This window comes from Oryx dammah, unplaced genomic scaffold, assembly GCF_014754425.2.
Source record: "Oryx dammah isolate SB20612 unplaced genomic scaffold, SCBI_Odam_1.1 HiC_scaffold_11210, whole genome shotgun sequence".
Lineage (NCBI taxonomy): Eukaryota > Metazoa > Chordata > Mammalia > Artiodactyla > Bovidae > Oryx > Oryx dammah.
In genome coordinates this window covers 2038980-2064592 of record NW_024080603.1, presented here as the reverse complement: position 1 = coordinate 2064592, position 25613 = coordinate 2038980, and the positions used below count along the sequence as shown (strand labels likewise).

Sequence of the window (25613 nt, the reverse complement as noted above, 5' to 3'; positions counted from 1 at the left end):
AGCTTGGAAATATTTGGGAAAAGGCTCAAAATATGACCATTAACCTAGGGCTTAAAAAAAATGCTTTTTGAGGAAATACCTCATTTTGAAAAGTGTATCTGGTGCTGATTTTTTTCCCCATTTTGAAAAGCAATTATATGTTAGAGCATCGCTGGTGCTGGTAGGATGTCCGTGGACTTCACAGAGAGGTGGCGTTTATACCCCTGGAGCAAAACCTGTTTTTTTTGGTTGGATCATTTGCTTTGTAATACACAGTTGAATTACCAGTTGTTCAAGAAAAACTCAAAACATATTATAGGGAGTATTAAAAACATGATCACATCTATTAAATCATAATATTGGACTGTTCCGCTTACAAGTGTGAGATAATTTATTTTCTAAAATTGTTGCTATCTACAGAAGGCTCAGGGAGACAGAAGATAATTCAGAGGCAAACAGTTTATACCCTTGCCATTTAATCACAGTCTCTTAAGTCTGTCATTATTTCAAACTCATATATACCTACGTATGTATACATATGCATGTGAAGTGAAGTGAAGTGAAGTCGCTCAGTCGTGTCCGACTCTTAGTGACCCCACGGACTGTAGCCTACCAGGCTCCTCTGTCCATGGGATTTTCCAGGCAAGAGTACTGGAGTGGGTTGCCATGCATAGATGTACATATGTCTACTTTGTTTTGGGGGGCTCCAAAATCACTGCAGATGGTGATTGCAGCCATGAAAATGCTTGTTTTTTGGAAGAAAAGTTATGACCTACCTAGACAGCATATTAAAAAGCAGAAACATTACTTTGCCAACAAAGGTCCATCTAGTCAAAGCTATGGTTTTTCCAGTAGTCATGTACAGATGTGAGAATTGGCCTATAAAGAAAGCTGAGTGCTGAAGAATTGATGCTTTTGAACTGTGGTGTTGGAGAAGACTCTTGAGAGTCCCTTGGACTGCAAGGAGATCCAACCAGTCCATCCTAAAGGAAATCAGTCCTGAATATTCATTGGAAAGACTGATGCTGAAGCTGAAACTCCAATACTTTAGTCAACTGTTGTGAAGAACTGACTCATTGGAAAAGATCCTGATGCTGGGAGAGATTGAAGGGGGGAGGAGAAGGGGACGACAGAGGATGAGATGGTTGGATGGCATCACTGACTCCATGGACATGAGTCTGAGTAAACTCTGGGAGCTGGTGATGAACAGGGAGGCCTGGAGTGTTGCAGTCCATGGGGTTGCAGAGTCGGTGACAACTGAGCCACTGAACTGAACTGATACCTACTAAGCACACACACACAAGACCTCTGCCAAACCTGCATCTGTTACTAACTCTGTCAGCCCTTATAACACCTCTTCTTTTCATTCCTTTTGTCAAGTCTTCAACAGTTGCCTAATCTTTGGCCTTCCAACTTACTTCTCAGCTTTCACCACTTTCTTTCCTTTCACTAAACCATAGGCAATTCTTTCCTAACATCACTCTTATCTCTGTGTGTGTGTGTGTGTGTGTGTGTGTGAACAAAAGAGGTGGGTCAGTTCTGGGGTCAAATCTAGTTCTGTTTTATGAGGCTTTTTTTCACTCTCAGAATATGCTAAACTTTTAATTTAACTCCTACTTCAAGCACACTGTTTATGTATAGTAGGGATTCAGTGGCGATATCCTGGCTGTTCACTATTGTACATTTCCTCCTTATTATTTGAATTTTAGCTAGGCATACGATTGCCCAGCATAGTTTACTATATTTCATTAATTCTTTACTTTCTAAGCCACTATAGTCCATGGGGTCGCGAGGAGTTGGACACCACTGAGCCGCTAACACTTTCAAGAAAGAAAGAATACCCAAGATGGGGAGGCCAGGAGGTTACCACTGCGTTACACCGGGATACCAAGGTTTTCCATTTTCGAAGAGGGAACTGAGTCGTACTTTATTCAAAAGAAAATTCTGGAAGTCCATTTAGAATTGATTCAGTACTGAAGATCCAATAGTGTTGGTTTTATAAAGCTAACTTCGACAACTCCGAATTGTATTCTATTCAGTTCAGTTCAGTCGCCCAGTCGTGTCCGACTCTTTGTGACCGCATGGACTGCAGCACTCCAGGCTTCCCTGTCCATCACCAACTCCCGGAGCTTGCTCAAACTCACGTCCATTGACTCGGTGATGCCATCCGACCATCTCATCGTCTGTCCTCCTCCCGCCTTCAATCTTTCCCAGCATCAAAGTCTTTTCCAATGAGTTAGTTCTTCGCATCAGGTGGCCAAAGTATTGGAGCTTCAGCTTCAGCATCAGTCCTTCCAATGAATTAATTCAGGACTGATTTCCTTTAGGATGGACTGGTTGGATCTCCTTGCAGTCCAAGGGACTCTCAAGAGTCTTCTCCAAATTGTACTCAGAACCACCTAAATGGGGCCGGGACTTTCCTCTTAATTTCTCACTGTAGGTGCTTCCAGCACAGCGCGCGCCACACCTGAAGGCGGCCGCGCCCGGGCAGGACTGCAGCCCCAGGCGAGGCGCCCGCGGAGGCGCCCGCAGCGGAGAGCGGGCCCTGGTGTGCGCGGCGCCCGAGCGGGGCGGGCCTCGGGGTCGCACCTGGAGCCCGGTCCGCTCGCCCCAGGGCGCAGGGCGGCGGCGAGGGGCTGCGAGAGACCCGAGGGGCGCGGCGGCCGGCCCTAGAGGCGCCTGTCCCGGGGCCCCAAGCAAGAGCGGCCGCAGGAGGAGGCGGCGGCGGCCGGAAACGAGTTCCGTGAGTCCGGATACAGGTCTGGAAACTCCCTCGGGGGCGGAGCGGGGCGGGCCTGGGGAACCGGTTGAGCAGCTGCGGGTGCCCCAGGGACCCGAGCCCATCCTCACCCCCGCGCCCTAGGTGGGCTGGGTTTCAGCTTTGGGAGCCACACCCTCCCAAGGGTTGGCTCACGTTTCTCAGGACGTTTTATTTCAGGTTAACCCTGCACTATAGGTGGAAGGAAAGTGTTCCTCTTTCAAATTAAGGAAGAGGATTTTCCAAGAAATCATTCAGCCCTTTTACTAATAAGGAAAGAGTTTTATGTGCTGTTATCTCCTACAGCCTGAGCCTTCACTAATTTATTGTGTGACCTCAAATAAGTCACCTAATTTTTCTGTACTTTAGTTTTTAAAGCATGGAGGGGTTCCTCTGTGCCTTGGGAATAAATTTCCAGCATAAACTGAGGGATGCTGTTTAAGAGTCCTTAAAGTTAAGCATCGAGTCTCTTAACAGGCACACCATCCATGTCACCTCGCTGCGATGCCTCCTTTCCGAAAGACCAGCCTTGGGTGCAGAACATCAGTTTCTCAAGACAGTCTTCAGTTAGTTCATCCATCCATCCATCCAGCTAGCCAGCCGTTCTTTCTAGAAATATTTTCAAGAAAGTACTACGTAAATGCACATTTTGGATGTAGAGATGCAGAGAGAGCATCGCATAAAGACGCAGAAAGTAATATGTAAATGAACATTCTGGATGTAGGGATGCAGACAGAGCGTATTCTGGCCCAGGCTCAATTTCTGGTTGTAGGGGGTTGATAGATAATAAAATAAGTAAGCAAATAAATGAATGAGATATTTTAAGGTAGTGGTAAATGCTATGGACTGTGGTGGATTCATGTCAATGTATGGCAAAACCAATACAGAATTATAAAGTAAAATAAAAAATAAATTTAAAAAAATAAATAAATGCTATGGAGACTATGGAATAGAGTGATGTGATTGTGACGGGGGACAGGAGATGTGGTGATCAGGGCCGACAGGATATTTGAGCCAAATCTCTGAATGATAGGAAGGAATCAACCATGGGACCTTCCTCAGCGATCAATGCAAAGAAATAGAGGAAAACAATAGAATGGGAAAGTCTAGAGAGCTCTTCAAGGAAATTAGAGATACCAAGGGAACATTTCATGCAAAGATGGACACAATAAAGGACAGAAATGGTATCAACCTAAGAGAAGCAGAAGATACTAAGAAGAGGTGGCAAGAATACACAGAAGAACTGTACAAAAAAGATCTTCGCGACCCAGATAATCACGATGGTGTGATCACCAACCTAGAGCCAGACATTCTGGAATGTGAAGTCAAGTGAGCCTTAGGAAGCATCACTATGAACAAAGCTAGTGGAGGTGAGGAATTCCAGCTGAGCTATTTCAAATCCTGAAAGATGATACTGTGAAAGTGCTGCACTCAATATGCCAGCACATTTGGAAAACTCAGCAGTGGCCACATGACTGGAAAAGGTCAGTTTTCATTTCAGTCCCAAAGAAACATAATGCCAAAGAATGCTCAAACTACCGCACAACTGCACTCATCTCACATGCTAGTAAAGTAATGCTCAAAATTCTCCAAGCCAGGCTTCAGCAATACGTGAACCGTGAACTTCCAGATGTTCAAGCTGGATTTAGAAAAAGCAGAGGAACCAGAGATCAAATTGCCAACATCCATTGGATCATCGAAAAAGCAAGAGAGTTCCAGAAAAACATCTATTTCTGCTTTATTGACTATGCCAAAGCCTTTGACTGTGTGGACCACAACAAACTCTGGGAAATTCTTAAAGAGACATGAATACCAGACTACCTGAGCTGCCTCTTGAGAAATCTGTATGCAGGTCAGGAAGCAACAGTTAGAACTAGACATAGAACAACAGACTGCTTCCAAATAGGGGAAGGAGTCTCAAGGCTGTATATTGTCACCTTGCTTATTTAACTTATATGCAGAGTACATCATGTGAAATGCTGGGCTGGATGAAGCACAAGCTGGAATCAAGATTGCCAGGAGAAATATCAATAACCTGAGATATGCAGATGACGTCACCCTTATGACAGAAACTGAAGAACTAAAGAGCCTCTTGATGAAAGTGAAAGAGGAGGGTGAAAAAGCTGGCTTAAAACTCAACATTCAGAAAACTAAGATCATGGCATCTGGTCCCATCACTTCATGGCAAATAAATGGAGAAACAGTGGAAACAGTGGCTGACTTTATTTTTGGGTGGTCCAAAATCACTGCAGATGCTGATTGCAGCCATGAAATTAAAAGACACTTACTCCTTGGAAGAAAAGTTATGACCAACCTAGATGGCATATTAAAAAGCAGAGATGTTACTTTGCCAACAAAGGTCTGTCTAGTCAAAGCTATGGTTTTTCCAGTAGTCATGTATGGATGTGAGAGTTGGACTATAAAGAAAGCTGAGCACTGAAGAATTGATGCTTTTGAACTGTGATGTTGGAGAAGATTCTTGAGAGTCCCTTGGACTGCAAGGAGATCCAACCAGTCCTTCCTAAAGGAAAGGAGTCCTGAATATTCACTGGAAGACTGATGCTGAAGCTGTAGCTCCAATACTTTGGCCACCTGATGCAAAGAACTAACTCATTGGAAAGGACCCTGATGCTGGGAAAGATTGAAGGTGGGATCCGGAGAAGGGGATGACAGAGGATGAGATGGTTGGATGGCATCACCAACTCAATGGACATGAGTTTGAGTAAACTCTGGGAGTTGGTGGTGGACAGGAAGGCCTGACATGCTGCAGTCCATGTTGACACAACAGAGCAACTGAAATGAACTGAAATGAACTGAACCATGGGAAGTTTGGGGGGGAAAGCATTAAAATTAAGAGGAATAGCAAATGCAAGGCAGGAATGAAACTGATCTATTGTTGAAAAAAAAGGAAGCAGACTTACCTGTTGGCCAGTGGTTAAGACTCCACCTGACAATGTGGGAGACTCTGAGTTCAATCCCTGGTGGGGAAGCTAAGATCCAACATGTTGGCATTCTGCAACTAGTACTGAGATCTTGTGCCCTGCAAGGGAAGGTCCTGCGTGCAGCAGCTAAGACCAGGTGCAGTTAAATAAATATTTTAAGAAAAAGAAAGAGGAGTAAGACCAGACTATTTGAATATTAGGTATTGAAGGGGAGAGCGGATGATATTGGTGTGGTACACAGAACCAGTTCAGGCAAGGCCTTGATGCCCTGAGAGAGGAACTTAAATATGGTATTGTTGGTGTTTTAAAATTTGAGCCATTCTAACAGCTGCATATTGATATCTCCTTGTGGTTTTAAGTTATGTTTCCCTAATAGATAATGATGCTGAACATCTTCTAATGTGCTTACTGCCATCTATATATCCTCTTTGGTTCCTCTTTGTTCCATTGAAGTCTTTTCCCTATTTTTAAATTGGATTTTGTTTTCTTACTGTTGAGTCGTTTGTCAGATGTGTGATTTGCATATTTGTTCCCCCAATCTATAGGTTGTCTTTTTTATTCTCTTAACAGTATTTTTCACAGAGCAAAGTTTGAAATTTTTCTAAGGTCCAATTTACTATTGTTTTCGTTTACGGTCATGCAGCTGGAGTCATGTGTAAGACAGAACTCTTTGCCTAATCCCAGTTTATGAAGCTTTTCTCCTATGTCTTCTTCTAAAAGTTTTATGATTGAAAAAAAAAAAAAAAAACCACGTATTTCTTTGGCTTCACCAGCTCTTAGTTACAACTAAGCAAGCAGGATCTTGGATCTTTACTGTGGCATGTGGGATCTAGTTCCCTGACCAGGGAGGGCCCCTTGCTGTGGGAACAGGAAGTCTTAACCACTGGACTACCAGGGAAGTCCCTTTTCAGCTCTTTTATATTCCAAAATTTTGGGGCCCCCCAAAAAAAGTCACTGCAGATGGTGACTGCAGCCATGAAATTAAAAGATGCTTACTCCTTGGAAGGAAAGTTATGACCAACCTAGATAGCATATTCAAAAGCAGAGACATTACTTTGCCAACAAAGGTCCGTCTAGTCAAGGCTATGGTTTTTCCTGTGGTCATGTATGGATGTGAGAGTTGGACTGTGAAGAAAGCTGAGCGCCAAAGAATTGATGCTTTTGAACTGTGGTGTTGGAGAAGACTCTTGGGAGTCCCTTGGACTGCAAGGAGATCCAACCAGTCCATTCTAAAGGAGATCAGCCCTGGGATTTCTTTGGAAGGAATGATGCTAAAGCTGAAACTCCAGTACTTCAGCCACCTCATGCGAAGAGTTGACTCATTGGAAAAGACTCTGATGCTGAGAGGAATTGGGGGCAGAAGGAGAAGGGGACGGCAGAGGATGAGATGGCTGGATGGCATCACAGACTCGATGGACGTGAGTCTGAGTGAACTCCAGGAGTTGGTGATGGACAGGGAGGCCTGGCGTGCTGCAATTCATGGGGTTGCAAAGAGTCGGACACGAGTGAGCAACTGAACTGAACTGAACTGAACTGAATATTCCAAAATAACAACAAACAACAACAAAGAAGCAAACAAACAAAAAACAACTCAGTAAATCCTGGAGTCTTCTCTAAGCTATTTAATAAAAACTGCCATCTGAATATGTATTATGTGTGTGACCTGTACATACAGAACCTAGAGAGTTCCCTTGTGGCTCAGGAGGTAAAGCATCTGCCTACAATGCAGGAGATGGGGTTCTGGGTCAGGAAGTTCCCCTGGAGAAGGAACTGGCAACCCACTCCAGTATTCTTGCCTGGAAAATCCCAAGGATGGAGGAGCCTGGTGGGCTACAGTCCATGGGGTCGCAAAGGGTCGGACACGACTGAGCCACTTCACTTCATGTGACCTGTAATGTTCGTAGTGTGTAGTAATATTAATGTTTCTAGTAAAAGTGAAAATCTTCTTTTATCTCCTTTCATGTAAATGAAAATAAAACATGTTTATCACTTTTAACCTTCATTCATGACTATTTATATGATGTGCTGTGTTCCATGGTTTTGTTTCTGCAGGTCTGGCATCCCACAGGGTTCTGCTGACAACAGTTTTATCTCTGTAAGCTTGCATAGAGTATTTGGGCTCCTCCCTGCCTAATCTTGTACAAACATTTTATAAACAACGCCCCTTGAGAAGTCAGTGGCCATCCTCCAACCTCCCAGAGCTATATTCTGCATTGCTGACTTCAGGGTGGTCCTTGAGAATAATGTTTTGTTTGGGATAGGAAGATGTTTAAGGCTGTGAAAACGCTTTCAGTGTGAGGAGTATGTGGAATCTTGATAATACAGCTTTATAAAATATTGAAGCAAAGTTCCCACACCCAAAATAGCAGACTGTGAAAGGCTCAAGGCTGTGGTTTCAGGTTTTTAGTCCCAAGGTTTGCCACATGAGGTTTGCTTTCTCTTCAACCCTCTTCGATTCCCTCAGTCATGCTTGCTTGCTTTCAGAGCTGCCAAATGAGAGAAGCTTCCAGAATGCTGCTAAAAGCAATGATTTGCATCTTATGGAGAAGCTGTTTGAAAAGAAGGTTAACATTAATGCTGTGAACAATGTAGTAGAAATCACAGATGTGACAAGTGATAGCAGTGTGGGTTTACACAGTGCAACTGAAATAAAAATAAAAATAAAAACGATTCTGCTAAATGAGATGAGGGGGAGCTCTTTTGTTGGCAGTTCCAGAATGTTTAAGCTAATAGTGGAATCAAGCTGTATGTAGAAGAGGCTCTGGGTGTTTTAATTGTTCTGATCTGAGGGGACGTGCCCAAGGTCTTTATGTGCAGCTGTGCTAAGTCTCTGGGTGGGCACTGTAGCCAGGTGTCAAGGTTATGGGCCTGCACTTGGTCCTGGATCATAGCCTGTGGATCACTTTGGCCTCACACATTCTGGAAAGGCAGAACGTCTTTTGCTACACAGTTCATCATTGTTTTCTCATCAGTAATGTGCTTTGTGGTTGGAGCCTTCCAAATTTAAAATCCAAAGGAAAGTACGGGTTTGCTTTTTACTGCTTGTGGAATATAGTACATCTGCCTGTTGGGCAGTGAGGCCTCTCCTGAGACCCGGCTCTCACTTGTTCTTCAGTGCCTGGGTTTAGGGGAGAAGTCCCACTGCCAGAAAAATGGATTGCTTACTGCTTGGTTTTGTGGAGATTTCCTGACAGCCCCATAAGGCAGAGTCCATTGGAGTGAACAGACTGGGGGCTGTCTCTGTTGTTTAGGACGATTTGTGGAGTGGTTCAAGGTGGGGATGGCAGAGGTGGGTTGGATGCTAAATAAAGTGTAAACTTTAAGAGACCTGCTTGTACAGACTCCTTCCAAAGAACATGGAGGACTCTGGCAGTGTGTTCCATTGTTATATGAGTTTGTAAAATCTGAAAAAAGAAGAAAAGTAAACTGCCATCAGTTAAGCTTTCTGACTCTGGCTTTAAAGAGGGCTCCTGAAAAGTGTAAACTTCACCTTCCACAAAACCTGGATCTGTTCCAGGCAGTGAGTTGTAGAAACTGAGGTGTGCAGGAGAAGGGTGTTCAGCAGTGGTGCGTGTGTGTACGTGAGGGGATTTACGTGTCTGTGTGTATTGTGTGCATGTCTGATATGTTCTGTGTGAATATCCTGTTCATTACACATAGACATCCTAGAAAGAGTAGAAAAATGGCACACTTTTGCAGCAGAACAATTTCAGGAACAAAAAAGAGGACGGGAAACAAGAAAGGAACGGAGCATAATAAATAAGGATCTTTGAAGGCAATACCTAGATTAACTGTTGAATAAGCAAAGCAATAATCATTTTTCTAAACAGCAGGAAATAGATCCTCCAATGTACCTTTCAATAAGCCTTTGAAAATCTTTCCACATAACTTTCTAATATTTTAAACCATACTTTTATATAACAGTACTTAATACACTAAAACTAACAGCCAGTGGAGCAAGTTATCATAAACTCCTGGTGAATTATATTATAGTTTCTAGCGACATCTTTTTTAGTCCTGTTTACAGCAGATTGCTGACATGGTTGCTTGTAGAGTTCTTTAAAATCGGTGATGACAAAGATTAAAAGAATGTGGAAGTGGTTTTACTGACTTATCTTGGATGCTATTTTGGTTTGTATCCTTATTCACAAATAAAGATAAAAGGGAGTTTCTAAGCCCAAATTGGACATCCTAGAATATAGCTCTAGACTGCAAACAATAGCAAGGGTAACTCATGTTTTGTCAAACCTAGTTTATCACCAATTTAGCTACTAAGGAAATCAGATGTTTAAACAGTTATCATATTTTTGCAATAATTTATTAATGAGAAGCAAAGGATAGTAAATTCTTTGGAAGCAAAATCAATGGAAATATGACATGTGTTTTCCTTACAAGCAAAACATCCTTTGTCTGAAGCACAGCAGACTGTCTCCAGACATCCTGGGGGCACCAAGTTGGCTTTTTTTTGAAGCAAAAGATAGTTATGCTTTTTTTTCCTCTGTGTGTCTCTCCTTCTTTCCTTCCTTCCCTCCCTCTTTTTTTTTTTTTGTTTCTTTCTTTCTCTTTCTTGATTTGTTTGATTCAATACAATTTACAGTCCAAAAAACTACAGGGGAAAGAGCCACATATGGACTGAACTAGGAGAATTTTTGTTATGCATTATCAATATATTCTACCATTATCAATGATTGCATACAGGAAAAATACAGCTGTTACACTCTAGTTGAAATCTATTATATTGTTATAATCAGTCATCGGTTACCCAGTGGATTTCAGCTTGCTGTATACACTCCAGTTGGTTGCTAAATTCTCTGATGTTATCTATTAGTAGAGAAATGTAAGATTATGCTGGATACAGTTCTCACTGCTTTTAAAGACAAGGCAAAGAGTAGATAATCAAAACACAAACACCAGGTTAAAAAAAAAATTATGGCCACTTCAAGAACCAGGAATCTTAAGAAGGCAAAATAGCGATCAGAACTGAAGACACAAATTATGTTTCCTCAGATGAACCTCACAGCCTTGCATTTTGCAGTGGGGACAAATCCTTTATCTGCTGTGGATTTCTTGCTTAATCACAAGGTCAGGGTGGATATTGCTGATACAGTAAGCCCATCATTTGGTAGAACGGATTCAGTTCAGTTCAGATCAGTCGCTCAGTCATGTCCAACCCTTTGCAACTCCATGGACTATAGCACGCCAGGCCTCCCAGAGTTTACTCAAACTCATATCCATTGAGTTGGTGATGCATCCAACCATCTCATCCCCTGATGTCCCCTTCTCCTCCTGCCTTCAATCTTTCCCAGCATCAGGGTCTTTTCAAATGAGTCAGCTCTTCACATCAGGTGGCCAAGTATGGAGTTTCAGCTTCAGCATCAGTCCTTCCAATGAACATTCTGGACTGATCTCCTTTAGGATGGACTGGTTGGATCACCTTGCAGTTCAGGGGACTCTCAAGAGTCTTCTCCAACACCACAGTTCAAAAGCACCAATTCTTCAGCGCTCAGATTAGAGCATAACTATTGTAAGGGGGAAATCTGGTCGCTTGGGTTCTCTTTTCTCCACACACACACAAACTGTTTCCATCGACAGTATTCATTTTGGAAAGATCTCTTTAAAGAATATGCATGTCATGTGCTCTTTGTATTTGGTGACAAAACTGTTTCTTCATTACCAGTAGGATTTAGGCTTTTGCTTATTACCCATGTTGACCTTATGTCCAGTAGCATGCATTTGTAAGGATAAAATGACTGCCCAGAGGATCAGTTGCATAACCCAGAGGTGAGGACTCTGGTTCAATGTGGGCAGCACCTCCAAGTCTGGGGAAGAGGCCGACGAGGTAAACGGAAGTTCTTACTCCAGATGTGGACAAAGGCTTCCAGGTGGAGGGCAGGCGGTGCTCAGAGGATAATACAAACATCTACTCTCAAGGCTGCTTTCAGTTCAGTTCAGTCACTCAGTTGTGTCTGATTCTTTGTGATCCTGTGGACTGCAGCATGCCAGGCCTCCCTGTCCATCAGCAACCCTGGAGCTTGCTCAAACTCATTTCCGTCGAATTGGTGATGCCATCCAACCATCTCATCCTCTGTCATCCCCTTTTCCTCCTGCCTTCAATCTTTCCCAACATGAGGATCTTTTCCAGTGAGTCAGTTCTTCACATCAGGTGGCCAAAGTATTGGAGCTTCAGCCTCAACATTAGTCCTTCCAGTGAATATTCAAGACTGATTTCTTTTAGGATGGACTGGTTGGATCTCCTTGCAGTCCAAGGGACACTCAAGAGTCTTCTCCAACACTACAGTTCAAAAGCATCAATTCTTAGGCGTTCAGCTTTTTTAATAGTCCGACTCTCACATCCATACATGACTACTGGAAAAACCATAGCCTTGACTAGACCAACCTTTGTTGGCAAAGTAATATCTCTGCTTTTTAATATGAAGTCTAGGTTGGTCATAACTTTTCTTCCAAGGAGAAAGTGTCTTTTAATTTCATGGCTGCAATCACCATCTGCAGTTATTTTGGAGGCCTTAAAAATAAAGTCAGCCACTATTTCCACTATGTCCCCATCTATTTGTCACGAAGTGATGGGACCAGATGCCATGATCTTAGTTTTCGAAATGTTGAGCTTTAAGCTAACTTTTTCACTCTCCTCTTTCACTTTCATAAAGAGGCTCTTTAGTTCTTCCTTGCTTTCTGCCATAAGGGTGGTGTCATCTGAAGATATGAGGTTATTGATATTTCTCCCAGCAATCTCGATTCGAGCTTGTGCTTAAACTACTGCACAATTGCACTCATCTCACACGCTAGTAAAGTAATGCTCAAAATTCTTCAAGCCAGGCTTCAACAGTATGTGAACCATGAACTTCTAGATGTTCAAGCTGGATTTAGAAAAGGCAGAGGAACCAGAGGTCAAATTGCCAACATCCATTGGATCATTGAAAAAGCAAGAAAGTTCCAGAAAAACATCTATTTCTGCTTTATTGACTATGCCAAAGCCTTTGACTGTGTGAATCACCACAAACTGTAGAAAATTTTGAAAGAGATGGGAATACCAGAGCACCTGACCTGTCTCTTGAGAAATCTGTATGCAGGTCAGGAAGCAACAGTTGTGACTGGACATGGAACAACAGACTGGTTCCAAGTAGGAAAAGGAGTCCATCAAGGCTGTGTATTGTCACCCTGCTTATTTCCCAGCATACATCTCAGTAATCTTGGGCGTGTTCTTTTTTTTTTTTTTTTTTGCTTCTCCTTACCTGAACTTTCCTGAGAATAAGAGAAGACATTAATGCAGTTTCAGTGGCAGCGCAAATTACTGCTAAAAAGCTTATAGACTTCAAAATGGAAGGCCCCCACAGAACCTCACTCCTTCCTTGTTTATTGATTTCTATGCTATACGTTTATCAAACTGTCCTCCAGGTTTACATATACAGTTGATCACAAGAGGCAAATAAGATGTTCTGAGAAGGCTTATTTTTTGGACAGCACATTTGCAGAAGTTATAGATGATTTTTTAATATGTAGTACCATGTTTATTGGATTACATACTTAACCACTGTACTACTGTTTTTACTAGGGTCTGATGTAAGAAATACACCATACGCTGGGTGGTTTCCACAACAAACATTTATTTCTCACAGACCTGGAAACTGCAGAGTCCCAGATCAAGATGGTAGCACTTCCAGTGTCTCGTGAGAGCCACTTCTGGTTTTATTCACTCTCAGTGGAGAGCAGTCAAGCTCTGTGTCTATTTATAAGGGCACTAATCCCGTTCATCAGGGTTCCACTCTCCTGACCTAATTAGCTCACAAAGGCATGATTTTCAAATCCATCACATTGGGAATTAGACTTAACATACGAGTTATTGAGGGACACAAACGTTCCATCCAGAGCCTATATTTTTTAAAAATGAAAATATATCAATGACAGAGTTTTTGAATGTTGGGTACCTGTCTCATTTCCCCTATATACCCACAGGGTTTTCTTGTTTTTATTGTTGTTTGCCTACATTTTAAAAGAGATTTATTTAAGAATTTTTTTTCAGCTTTGTTGAGGTATAGTTGAAAAATGAAATTGTGATACATTTAAAATGTACATAGTGACAATTCGGTGTGTGTATACATTGTGAAAAGACTCCTCCCATCTAGTTAATTAACACACTCATCATCTCATTCCTTCTTTGGTGAGAACATGTAAATTCTATGCACTTAGCAAATCTCACTTGTATACAAGTCTTATCAACTAGAGTCACCACATGATAAGACCCTTAGACCTTATTCTTAGGGTTTTTGACAGGGATAAAAGGAAATAGAAAAGCAGACACATGAACTTACAGATAAGGATCCTGAGGCTTAGGGTTGGTTAAGCTGAGCAAGACGGCAACCTTTGGAAGTGGTAGAGACAGAGTTTGAGGTCAGTTTGTTTGAGTCTACAGATCATGCTCGTAACGCCTGCTCTGAAGACTTCTTAAACTTGGGGCCTGGGGCTCAGGTCTCAATTTTCCCCAAGCCCTTCATTCCCTCCTCCTGAGATAACCAGTGCTAACTGCTAGCTAGTTCCTTTCACGCTCCCTGCCTGCTCCTCTCTGTACAAGTCTGAGTGTCTCAGCATCACTGCCGGCCAGTAGGTCTTGAGCAGAATCTCAGCCTCTCTCATGCACATGTATGTGTGCACACACACTTACATGGTTTTATATAGGGAGTGTGTTTTAAATAATTTATACATAAGTAGATTCTTTTTATGACTTCAGTCTTCTCTGGGTTTCCTTTTTTGGCGTAGCTTCCTCTTCTCCAGTAACTACATTTAGTAACGTAGGACCTGTGTGTTTATTTCTGTCCTGTCCTCTTGCTCATATCATCATATCCACATTGCTATCTTTCCACCTCCTTACCCACTCACAGTAGATATAGATACATACATAAACACATATGAGTGTTTTTGGTCATTGCTTGTTTTATAAAAAATGGGATTGTATTATATTTTCTCTGCATCTTATTTCCCACATTTACTAGCCACCTAGTGGAAATCTCTCCAACTGTTATAGCCCTGATTAATTACTTGTAATGCCTACATGATGTGGTGTGACTGTTCCCTGATTTCTTCAGTGTTCCCATATTGATGGACATTTACTTACCTTTTTAAGGGTTGCAATTAATAACCTTGTTTATATAACATTAAGTCCAGAAATTTATTTTCACAGGATAGAGTCCCAGGAGTGGGATTGCTGGTTGTATTTAAATTTTAATAGATATTGCCAGATTATTTAAACTGAAATGGTTTCATTTCCACTAATATCTTAATAGAGTATCTTTTTGGTCCTTATTGATTTGTAAGGATACTTCATATATTATAGAAAGGAACCATTTATCCATATTAAGTTACATGTTAAAAATCTATCATATGCTTACTGACTTTATCAATTTGCTCCTTTCATAACTTCTGAATCAAAACACTATACATTATAATCTAAATTGTCTTCTAGTTATGTTTATTGTTTGTCTGGTTTTTTTTTGAATGTATGATATGATACAGGATTTAATTTTGTTTTTTTTCCAGATGATGAATCACTTGTACCTGTATTAGTTTTAAATGTATTCATTTTCCCCATAGAATTGAAATATCACTTTTGCTGAGCACTGAACTCTCTCATTTCTTGATCTTCAGCAGTTAGGTATTCACATGGCTTTTGTTGGTTGAGATAGTGTGGTGGCTCACTCAAGTGATGGGTTCCTTTCTTCTCTTTTCTTCAGGAAGTATGGCTTGACCTACTTCACCTTGCAGCCTGGTCTGGAAGTCTCGAGAGCGTGCTCATGTTGACTAGAGCTGGAGCGGACCAGGGAGCCAAGAGGCAGGTATGTGGATCACACCCGGACATAAGCCCTCCCTCACAGTGCAGGAGGGGGAAGGTTGCAGAGTAATTACCGCCCCTCCCCTGGCTCTCTTTAGGATGGCATGAATGCCCTCCACTCTGTTGCTCAGAGCAATAGCATGCGCATCGTGGACCACCTCATTCAAGATCTGTACCCGCAAGTCCTGGGCCAGCCTGATGAGGTGTGTTAGCTGTGGGTCTCAAATAAACCCCACTAAACTGCACTGTCTTCCTGTCCCTGCTGGAACTACCAGAGCAGCCGGCACAGACGGACCGGCCCTGCAGCTGACTCCTCCCGCACTCGGGCAGACCACAGAGCAGAAGGCAGTCATCGGTGCTGGCGGCGGCCTCGGCCCCTGCCTGTGGGCAAGGCAGGAAGCAAGGAAGGAGCAGTCTCTGCTCCCTCATCCTGGCCACGGGGTGGGCAGGATCCACCCTGTGTGCGCGTCCGCATCTTACTCTGGAGGCCTGGCCTCTTGGGAATGTGCTTGACCCAAGGCGGTGCTGCGATGAGCCATGGAGTATACGGCACTTGCACCATACTGGTCTCTATTTTCTTCTTTTCATAAGAAGCATGGTAATAATAATAACAGCTACAGTGGCTCTAGTGGTAAAGAACCTGCCTACAAGGCAGGAGACACAAGAGATGCTGGGGTTTGACCCCTGGGTCGGGAAGATCCCCTAGAGAGGGCATGGCAACCCACTCCAGTATTCTTGCTGGAGAACCCCCATGGACAGAGGAGCCTGGTGGGCTGCATACAGTCCATGGGGTCGCAGAGTTGGGCATGACTGCAGCAACTACGCACCACTTATGGAATGTTTGTCAGTGTGCTTGGCCCAGAGGAAAGCTGTGTCCACACATTATTTCAGTGAGAGCTCTAGAGCTTGGCACATAGGGGTGCCTAACGAATCATTGCTGAGTGACTTAAACTGTTAAACCCCATAGTAATCGTATAATGAAGAAATATTTTCATTTATACTGAGGAAGTCGAGGCTCAGAGACACTGAGTACCTGGTCTGAGGTCCCAAACTGGAAGGTGACAGAGCCAGGTTTGAATTCCGATCTGGTGACTCCAGGCAGTACGCTGTACTGTCCCCCTTCTCGGAAGACCCTGGGCATTGCCCATGCGCTAGGGAGTAGCCCTTTCTAGGCTCTTTTCACAAGGCAGTATCCTCTGTGGGGCTGGCATTTGGATTTCAAATGGGACCTCCTCTTCACTGTGCCTGTTGAACTTCATTCTCCATTGAAGACTCTCTAGCAGTTAATCAGTAATGTTCATTTTATTTCATCTCTTTTAGGAAACTTTCACATTTTTTTACCTCTATCTTAAAAATAATAACAAAAAAACCTTTAACAAATGAAGTCTATAAATTTCTTTCACTTCTTCTAAGTACAACTGAGCAACTACACATTTCATAGCTTGGAGGCAGACAGACTTGGGCTGAGGTCTGGGCATATATTAAATATATAGGTTTAGCAAGTCCTCCAACTGCTGAAGTCCTCAGTGTCTGCCTCTGTGCATTGGGAAGAATAAAACCTATTTCATCGTAGCACCAAGGCATGATTTTGAGAGATGTCTTGACCTCCATGTCTCTTTTATCAGCAATATCTCCATTCTTTGATGTAAATGATTTTCATACTTCCTCAATCTTATGTACAGATACCTCTGCCTGTGAGCAAAATGGCAAGCCATTCTCTCAACTCTTTGCAATCAGACACCAACCCTAAGCCATTCCCATGTAGCAACATCAAAGCAGCCATGGCCGGGATGCCTAAATGAGCTAATGACTACAGCTGCTGCTGCTGCTGCTAAGTCGCTTCAGTCGTGTCCAACTCTGTGCGACCCCACAGACGGAAGCCCACCAGGCTCCCCCTTCCCCAGGATTCTCCAGGCAAGAACACTGGAGTGGATTGCCATTTCCTTCGCCAATGCATGAAAATGAAAAGTGAAAGTGAAGTCACTCGGTCATATCCGACTCTTAGTGACCCCATGGACCACAGCCCACCAGGCTCCTCCATCCATGGGATTTTCCAGGCAAGAGTACTGGAGTGGGGTGCCATTGCCTTCTCCTAATAACTACAGAGCACTCAGCAAAGAGCCTGGCACAAGGTCAGTACTCACTGAATGGTAGCTGTTATAACAATTATTATAGGGTGAAACGCTGTCTGGTTTCTTCAGGCTGACAACCATCATCAAACAGCATTTAATGTCAGGATGAAGAAGTCAGACACTCCAGTTTCATCCATGCTAACTAGGAGTGTGGCCTACGACTGAATTCCATTCAATTCAAGTCAGCAGATGTGTGTTCATAGCCTGTTTTGTATGAGACCCAGGACTGTCTTCCTTTTCAGTGGGCTCTGGATGCTTTCCTGGGAGACAGCTGTGTGTGGGGAGGATCAGACAGGCTGAGGGGGCTCAATGACCAAAGTAGGTTTACGGGGTGCCTTCCCCACTTCTGCAGCTTCCTATGGCCTTCCTGTCTGTTATCTCTTCAGCTGGCTGAGTTTTCCCTGTCCCACTGCTTTCCCTCCAAGTTTGACCATTTGTTGGGCAAAGACTGAGGAACCCTGACTATGCAGCGCCAGGTGTCCAGATGAGAGATCCTAAAACGAAGCTGCAATGAGAACCATATGCAGAATGAGCAAATCATGAGTCCTCTGGGTCATCTAGGGAGAGGAGTCTCTGAGTCCCATTCCTAAAGAAACCTGGATTCATCCATGGGAGAGACAGTCTGTCCTTTGCCTGAGATCTGTGAGCGGGGTCAAGGATATTAGCCAAAGCCAGTGGGAACCGGGATCCAGAGCTCAGGGTCCGCTCATTCATTGTTGGTACCACGTTAGTATTTGCTTAAAGGTATTGTGGCGCTCATGAAATGCACTGAAGGGAAAAGACTGCTCCACCTTCACAGCTGCCTTTCTTGCCCAATTTCTTATCCACAGAAAGGGACTGAGAGCCTGTACACCTGCCCAGAGTTACTAATCCTTCTCATTAGCCTTGGAGGGAACTCCAAAAGCTCACAAGGAAAGCCGAACAGGGAGGAGGTTTGTATTAATCAAATGGATTTAAGTAGCCCCAGAAGAGATTGGGTAGGACGGCAGAGGTGGGTGGCACTGGGAAGTATGTTGAGGTTTCTCCCAACTCTGTAGCTCTAAAAAATATGTGGCCCCTCCAGAGGAGAGAGATTAGAGCAGCCAGGAGAAGTTAAGGGTTAAGTAGTCTAGATATTTTGACTCTATGTGTAACTTCCACCTAGAGATCAAAACTAAGTACTCAGACCAAAAAGTTTGGAGAGGGAGGGACACTAAAGGGAACAGCCTCAGGGGCCACTCATGTATCTTTGGATATTTACAAAGTCTGGTGGTGTAACATAGGTTGGTTTCAGCTGTGAAAACAGAGGAACTTCCATTGATTTAAAGGAATCTTTACAGGAAATCTCTAGAGGTCCAAATGCAAAAAAACTCATCCTTGTTCAGAAGGCTGGAGATAATGAGCAGGAGGGTCTGGGAAGACAGTTTCCTCTGTGGACCTGTGGTCCACACTCACAGCCTTAGATTTCATCAAATCTGTTGCCTCTCGTCTGGGGAGAACTGACCCAGCGGCTCCCTTTCACAGCAGTTCCATGACTTCAGAAGCAACGCACTGCTCTTCCAGCACTTTTTGCTGAATGTTCTTTTTTCTCTCTCAAAATCCAGTTATGTAGGGACCCATAATGATGCTAAAGCTGAAACTCCTTTTGCTGAATTCAGCTGTGAATTGCTCATAGCAGGGTGAAGGGAAATTTCATGAGGAAGACACGCCCAGGAGGCACCGGGGCTCTTCCTGCTGGCCTCCACCGGCCTCCTCTCCTGGGAGGCCCTCCAGGACACCCTCTCTGGGGTCCGTGGGAAGGGATGGTCAGGTGGGACTTTGGGTGCCCAATTGATGGCTGTTTGTGACACTTTTACTCAACTTGGTAACTTGTCAAATAACCCTGCTGCTGCTAAGTCGCTTCAGTCGTGTCTGACTGTGCGACCCCATAGACGGCAGCCCACCAGGCTCCCGCGCCATTTTTTTTTTCTTGGCCTGCGCAGTTTGAGGGATCTTAGTTCCCCTTCCAGGAAAGGAACCAGCAGGGAGTGAAAGCTAGAGCCCAAACCACTGGACCCCCTGGGAACATCCAAAGCTCCAGTTTTAAACAGGACACGGCTATGATTTTTTCTCAAACGGCAGAATATTCCAGAGTGTACATCTTGGACGTGCACGGTACAGACAAAACACCTGTGCGCCCACCACGCAGTTCAAGAAAAAGGAAATTGTCAAACTTTGAAAACCCTCAATCCACCGAAGGGAGGAACCACGGTCATGAATTTGGTGCCAATCACTTGCTATATATTTTTTTTTTCGTTTTCAATTTAACAGCCAAGTCTGTAACAGAAATCAAACTCGGACATACACATACACAAAACATCTGAAACCCGGGTCTCCGCTCGGTGCGGCGTGGCGATGCCAGCCCGCCCGCCGCTTCGCCCCCTAGTGCTGACACAGGGGCGCCGCGTGAAGACAGCTTTCCCGAGCGGAAAGGCCGCCCACTTGCCTTATTTGCATACCCACCGCGCCCTGCACACCGTACAAGTTTAAAATGATGAAACCTCAAATTTTCTTTTACCTATGTGTTCTGAAATTAGACCTTTGTTTACAGAGTAATCTAGAAATTTTTGTTCAGGCACTGGCTCTCGGTGTTCGCTAGTCACTCTCAATGTGGTAGGAGTTCCTGTTACCCGAGCTGTGACTTACGGGGGTATAGATTATACTCTGGTTTCTCTTCAAATCGCATAAATCTTTCGCCTTTTACTAAAGATTTCCGTGGAGAGGAACAACTCTGAGTCTGAAACTAATTTTTTGAGGCCTTGTTTTGGCAAGGCTGCCTATATTGGTTTAATGAAAGACTTGCAATGTTTAAAACAATGGTAGGTGTAGACCTGGGTTTGAACTCTGGGTGGGGGAGATTTTCTGGAAAAGAAAATAACAACCCGCTCCAGTATGCTCGCCTGGAAAATCCCATGGGAAAGCCCTGGTAGGTTACAGTTCATGTGGTTGCAAATATTCAGAGACGACTGAGTTACTCATTTGGTCAGGTGTTTATTTTTTCCGTTGGCTTTGGGGGATTATGGTATAATTCCCAATGATTAAAGTAGAAATGTATGCGTGTTATCTTTAGTCAGTTTTGTTTATGAGTCAGTTCTTCCCATCAAGTAGCCAAATTATTAGAATTTCAGTTTCATCCTTCCGATGAAAATTTAGGACTGTTTTCTAAGAAAAAGAATCAAGGAGGATCTGGGAGACTATTTAGAGAACTCAGAAAAATATATTAGAGCTTTTAAAGGTGTTACTCTGCTTTATGACCTTACTTGGAAAAATGTGATGTATATCTTGGGACAAACGCTGACTCCCGACTCAAAGACTCGAGTTTTGGGAAAAGCAGTTGCCTTCCCTGGTGGCTCAGAAGGTAAAGCATCTGCCTGCAGTGCTTTACCTGGGGAGACCCAGGTTTAATCCCTGGGTTGGGAAGATCCCCTGGAGAAGGAAATGGCAACCCACTCCAGTACTCTTGCCTGGAAAATTCCATGGACTGAGAGGCTCCTCAGAGTCTGGTAGGCTACAGTCCATGGGGTCGCAGAGTCGGACACGACTGAGCAACTTCACTTCTTTAAGATGGACTTATTAGATTATTTTACTAAGAGACTCTCAAGATGCTTTCCCAACACATTAGTTGAAAAGCATCAATTTTCAGTGCTTAGCTTTCTTATATAGTGCAATTCTCACATCTATACATGATTTTGGGAAAAGCATATGTTTGACTAGATGGACTTTTGTTGGCAAGGTTAGTGTCTCTGCTTTGTAATATGTTGTCTAGGTTGGTTATATCTTTTCTTCCAAGGAACGAGCGTCTTTTAACTTCATGGCTGCAGTCACCATCTGGAGTGATTTTGGAGCACTCCCCCCCCCCGCCCCTGCCGCCCCAAATTCTTGGACTGCTTCCCCATATATTTGCTCTGAAGTGATGGGACCAGATGCCATGATCTTAGTTTTCTGAATGTTGTTTTAAGCCAACTTTTAGACTCTCCTCTTTCACTTTCATCAAGAGGCTCTTTAATTCTTCACTTTCTGCCCATAAGTATGGTGTCATCTGCATATCTGAGGTTACTGATATTTCTCCCAGCAATCTTGATTCCAACTTGTGCTTCATCCAGTCCGCATTTCTCATGATGTACTCTGCATATAAGTTAAATAAGCAGGGTGATAACATACAGCCTTGACCTACTCCTTTCCCGATTTGGAACCAGTCTGTTGCTCCATGTCTAACTGGTGCTTCTTGACGTGCAAACAGATTTCTCAGGAGGCAGGTAAGGTGGTCTGGTTTTGCATCTCTTGACGAATTTTTCCACAGTTTGTTGTGATCCACACAGTCAAAGGCTTTGGCGTAGTCAATAAGGCAGAAGTAGATGTTTTTCTGGAACTCTCTTGCTTTTTCAATGATCCAATGGATGTTGGCCATGTGATCTCTGGTTCCTCTGCCTTTTCTAAATGCAGCTTTTCTAATCACAAGTGATTAATGTGAAAGTGTGTGTTTGTTTTCCTTATTTCAATACCAGATCACCTGACCAGCCTCTTCAGAAACCTATATGCAGGTTAGGAAACAACAGTTAGAACTGGACATGGAACAACAGACTAGTTCCAAATAGGAAAAGGAGTGCGTCAAGGCTGTATATTATCACCCTGCTCATTTAACTTACATGCAGAGTACATCATGAGAAACGCTGGGCTGGAAGAAACACAAGCTGGAATCAAGATTGCCGGGAGAAATATCAATAACCTCAGATATGCAGATGACAGCACCCTTATGGCAGAAAGTGAAGAGGAACTCAAAAGCCTCTTGATGAAAGTGAAAGAGGAGAGTGAAAAAGTTGGCTTAAAGCTCAACATTCAGAAAATGAAGATCATGGCATCTGGTCCCATCACTTCATGGGAAATAGATGGGGAAACAGTGTCAGACTTTATTTGGGGGGGCTCCAAAATCACTGCAGATGGTGATTGCAGCCATGAAATTAAAAGATGCTTACTCCTTGGAAGGAAAGTTATGACCAACCTAGATAGCATATTCAAAAGCAGAGACATTACTTGGCCAACAAAGGTCCGTCTAGTCAAGGCTATGATCTTTCCAGTGGTCATGTATGGACTGTGAAGAAGGCTGAGCGCCAAAGAATTGATGCTTTTGAACTGTGGTGTTGGAGAAGACTCTTGAGAGTCTCCTGTACTGCAAGGAGACCCAACCAGTCCAACCGAAGGAGATCAGTCCTGGATGTTCTTTGGAAGGAATGATGCTAAAGCTGAAACTCCAATACTTTGGCCACTTCATGCGAAGAGTTGACTCATTGGAAAAGACTCTGATGCTGGGAGGGATTGGGGGCAGGAGGAGAAGGGGACGACCGAGGATGAGATGGCTGGATGGCATCACTGACTCGATGGACATGAGTTTGGGTGAACTCCAGGAGGTGGTGATGGACAGGGAGGCCTGGCGTGCTGCAATTCATGGGGTCACAAAGAGTCGGACATGACTGAGCGACTGAACTGAACTGAACTGAAACTTAAAAATGAAAAATGATTTTAAAGAATAACTGCAACTCCTCAGACTTATTCATGTGCAAACAATTTAAATGCATTGAATTAAGACATATTAGGTTAAGTACACATTTAGCTAATACAGGAAAAAAAAAAGGAACAGAAATTCTGAACCCTTCTTATTTTTGCTAATTAAGAAAGGGATTGAGGATACTGAGTTGTGGTTGCCTGGGGTCTGAAGCCTGAGCGCTGACACCAGGCTCCGCAGTCCTCCAGGCGGGAAAATCTCCTTGCCTTATAGTGAGGACAGTCTCTGTTCTTGGAGACTGCCGCACTGGATAGAGGCTCACTGGAACATAATTTAAAAGGGTTGGGTTGTTAAAAAATGAAAGTAGACACAATAAACTATATTAAAACTCCCGTTTTTAAACTTCTTATTTTGCTTATAATATGTACTAGCAATGGGAGAAAAGATTTGTATCTCATTTTACTGTCAGCTGGTCTTTCTTTATGCTACCTTTTGATATGTTTATAAGATACAGACTACTTTAAATGGCCTTATTTTGTGTAATTTGGCTTTCACTTTTTTTTGATGATAACATTTTTTAAAGAGCATCCAAAGTTCAAAGCAATGGCTGTTTTGTCAGGGAGGAAAAATGTTTTATCTTTGATAACCTCCCACTTCTTATCAGACTAGACTTTCTCTGTGGGTGGGTCCTCTGTCACTTTGTTTAACCATGCAGAAATGCAAGACTTTGTAGCAACCAAGGATAAAAGAGTAAGGCCATTTTAAGTTTGAAGAGACTCTTAATATTTCCAGCAGTGTTTTTCCCCAGATTGCTAAATATGTATTAGTGAGAATTCTGTTATGAGTGACAAAATTCCAGTTTAATCTGGAATAAACATTATAGATAGTTTATGAACTCCTAACTAAAGAGTTTAAGTGTGTATCTCACTGGCTGGCAGGCATGGCTAGATTCAGCTCCCGCCCACCTCTTGGCTGTCTCTGTTGGCATTTTAAAAAATTTGTTTATTTGGCTGTGCCGGGTCTTATTTGCAGTATGTGAGATCTTTACTTGCAGCATGTGAACTCTTAGTTGCGGTATGTGGGGTTTAGTTCCCTGACCAGGGATGGAACCCAGGCTCCCTGCACGGGGAACATGGAGTCTTAGCTACTGGACCACAAGGGAAGTCCCTCTGTTGGCATTACGGATAAGCATACTCTCCACATAGTGAGAAGGAAGGCTGCTAGCAGCCTCAAGTTTAAATTCTTATGAATAGTGTTATGGATTTTGATTCATAAGAAAGAAAATTTCTCCCTCATTAAATACTCATATATAAATCACAGTAATTCTGTGTGGCCCTGCCTGAAACATGTGTCCAATCCTGAACCAATTCCTGTGACCATGGGTTATATGATCGTGGCAGGTAAAGCCTAGCCATTGACAGCAGTAAATGGACTAAATTAATGGTTGTGTGTGTGTGTTGGCAGGGAGAGGGGCAGGGGAGCGGTTCTCCCCAGGAAAAGCAAAGACACAAGCAGCAAATGTCCACTTGCAGACAGAACACCATCATTTGTTATTCATGCCCTTTGTGCATAAAGGGCTAACAAATCGCCTTTCCTTTCTGCATGAGAATTTAAACCTTAGTTAACTTTCTGGCTCTGAGTCACTACAAACAAGACAAAAGTACAATATTAACTCTTACTAAGCAGCATTGCTTATGATAAAGATGACTCCTGATCGGTAAGCTGCATCTGGACTTGGAGGAACTACAGATGAATTGTGAATGCCAGAGGAGAAGCCATACTTTGCGCATCCTTGAGTGCAGTGACTTCTTTTCTTCTGTTCCAGGGCATTAGCCCTCATTTCTTATCACCTGCCTCCCCAACCACAGGCACAAACTCAAACTGAGTTACATACCCACACATACCACCAAGTTGGTTATTGCATTTCATTACAATCACGTGCATATATGCTCATCTTCCTTAATGGAGTCTGAGCTTCCTGAGGATAGGGTGTTTGTTTTTTTTATCTTGGCCACTTTTGCTTAGCACAATATCTGATATATATATATGCTTAATAATTGTTAATAGTTGTTGAATAAATGAGTGACTCATTTGTAAGAATGTGTGACTGAATGTTTTCATCTAGCATATAATCAGCGTTTCTCGTCTTTCTTTTTGTGATTGGTTTATATGGACCTTTGTCGGCACTGTTTGCAGGTATTTGTTTAAGCCGACACAATCATTCTGTCATTTCCCAAAAGCTGTTGCTGGCTCATGGGGCTTCCCAGGTGGCTCAGTGGTAAAGAATCTACCTGCCAAGTAGGAGATGAAAGAGATGATCCCTGGGTGGGGAAGACCCCCTGGAGAAGAAAATGGCAACCTATTCCAGTAATTGCCTGGGAAGTCCCATGGATAGAAGAGCCTGGTGGGTTACAGTCCATGGGCTCAAACAGAGTTGACGACG

At 43.2% G+C, this 25613-nt stretch overlaps 1 protein-coding gene and 1 non-coding gene across 2 annotated transcripts in view; both read left to right on the top strand.

The window, feature by feature from the left end:
• The window catches only part of LOC120860926 (ankyrin repeat and death domain-containing protein 1B-like), a 79740-nt gene that overhangs the window by 3102 nt on the left and 51025 nt on the right, over window positions 1-25613 (top strand). The window contains 6 exon segments of the mRNA XM_040236641.1: window positions 2420-2578; window positions 2653-2722; window positions 8164-8267; window positions 10687-10785; window positions 15423-15524; window positions 15619-15723. Of these exon segments, the coding sequence (XP_040092575.1) occupies window positions 2420-2578; window positions 2653-2722; window positions 8164-8267; window positions 10687-10785; window positions 15423-15524; window positions 15619-15723 (639 nt within the window).
• LOC120861018 lies at window positions 20330-20445 on the top strand. The gene has a single exon (XR_005720482.1). It is a non-coding gene; the product is annotated as a U5 spliceosomal RNA (small nuclear RNA).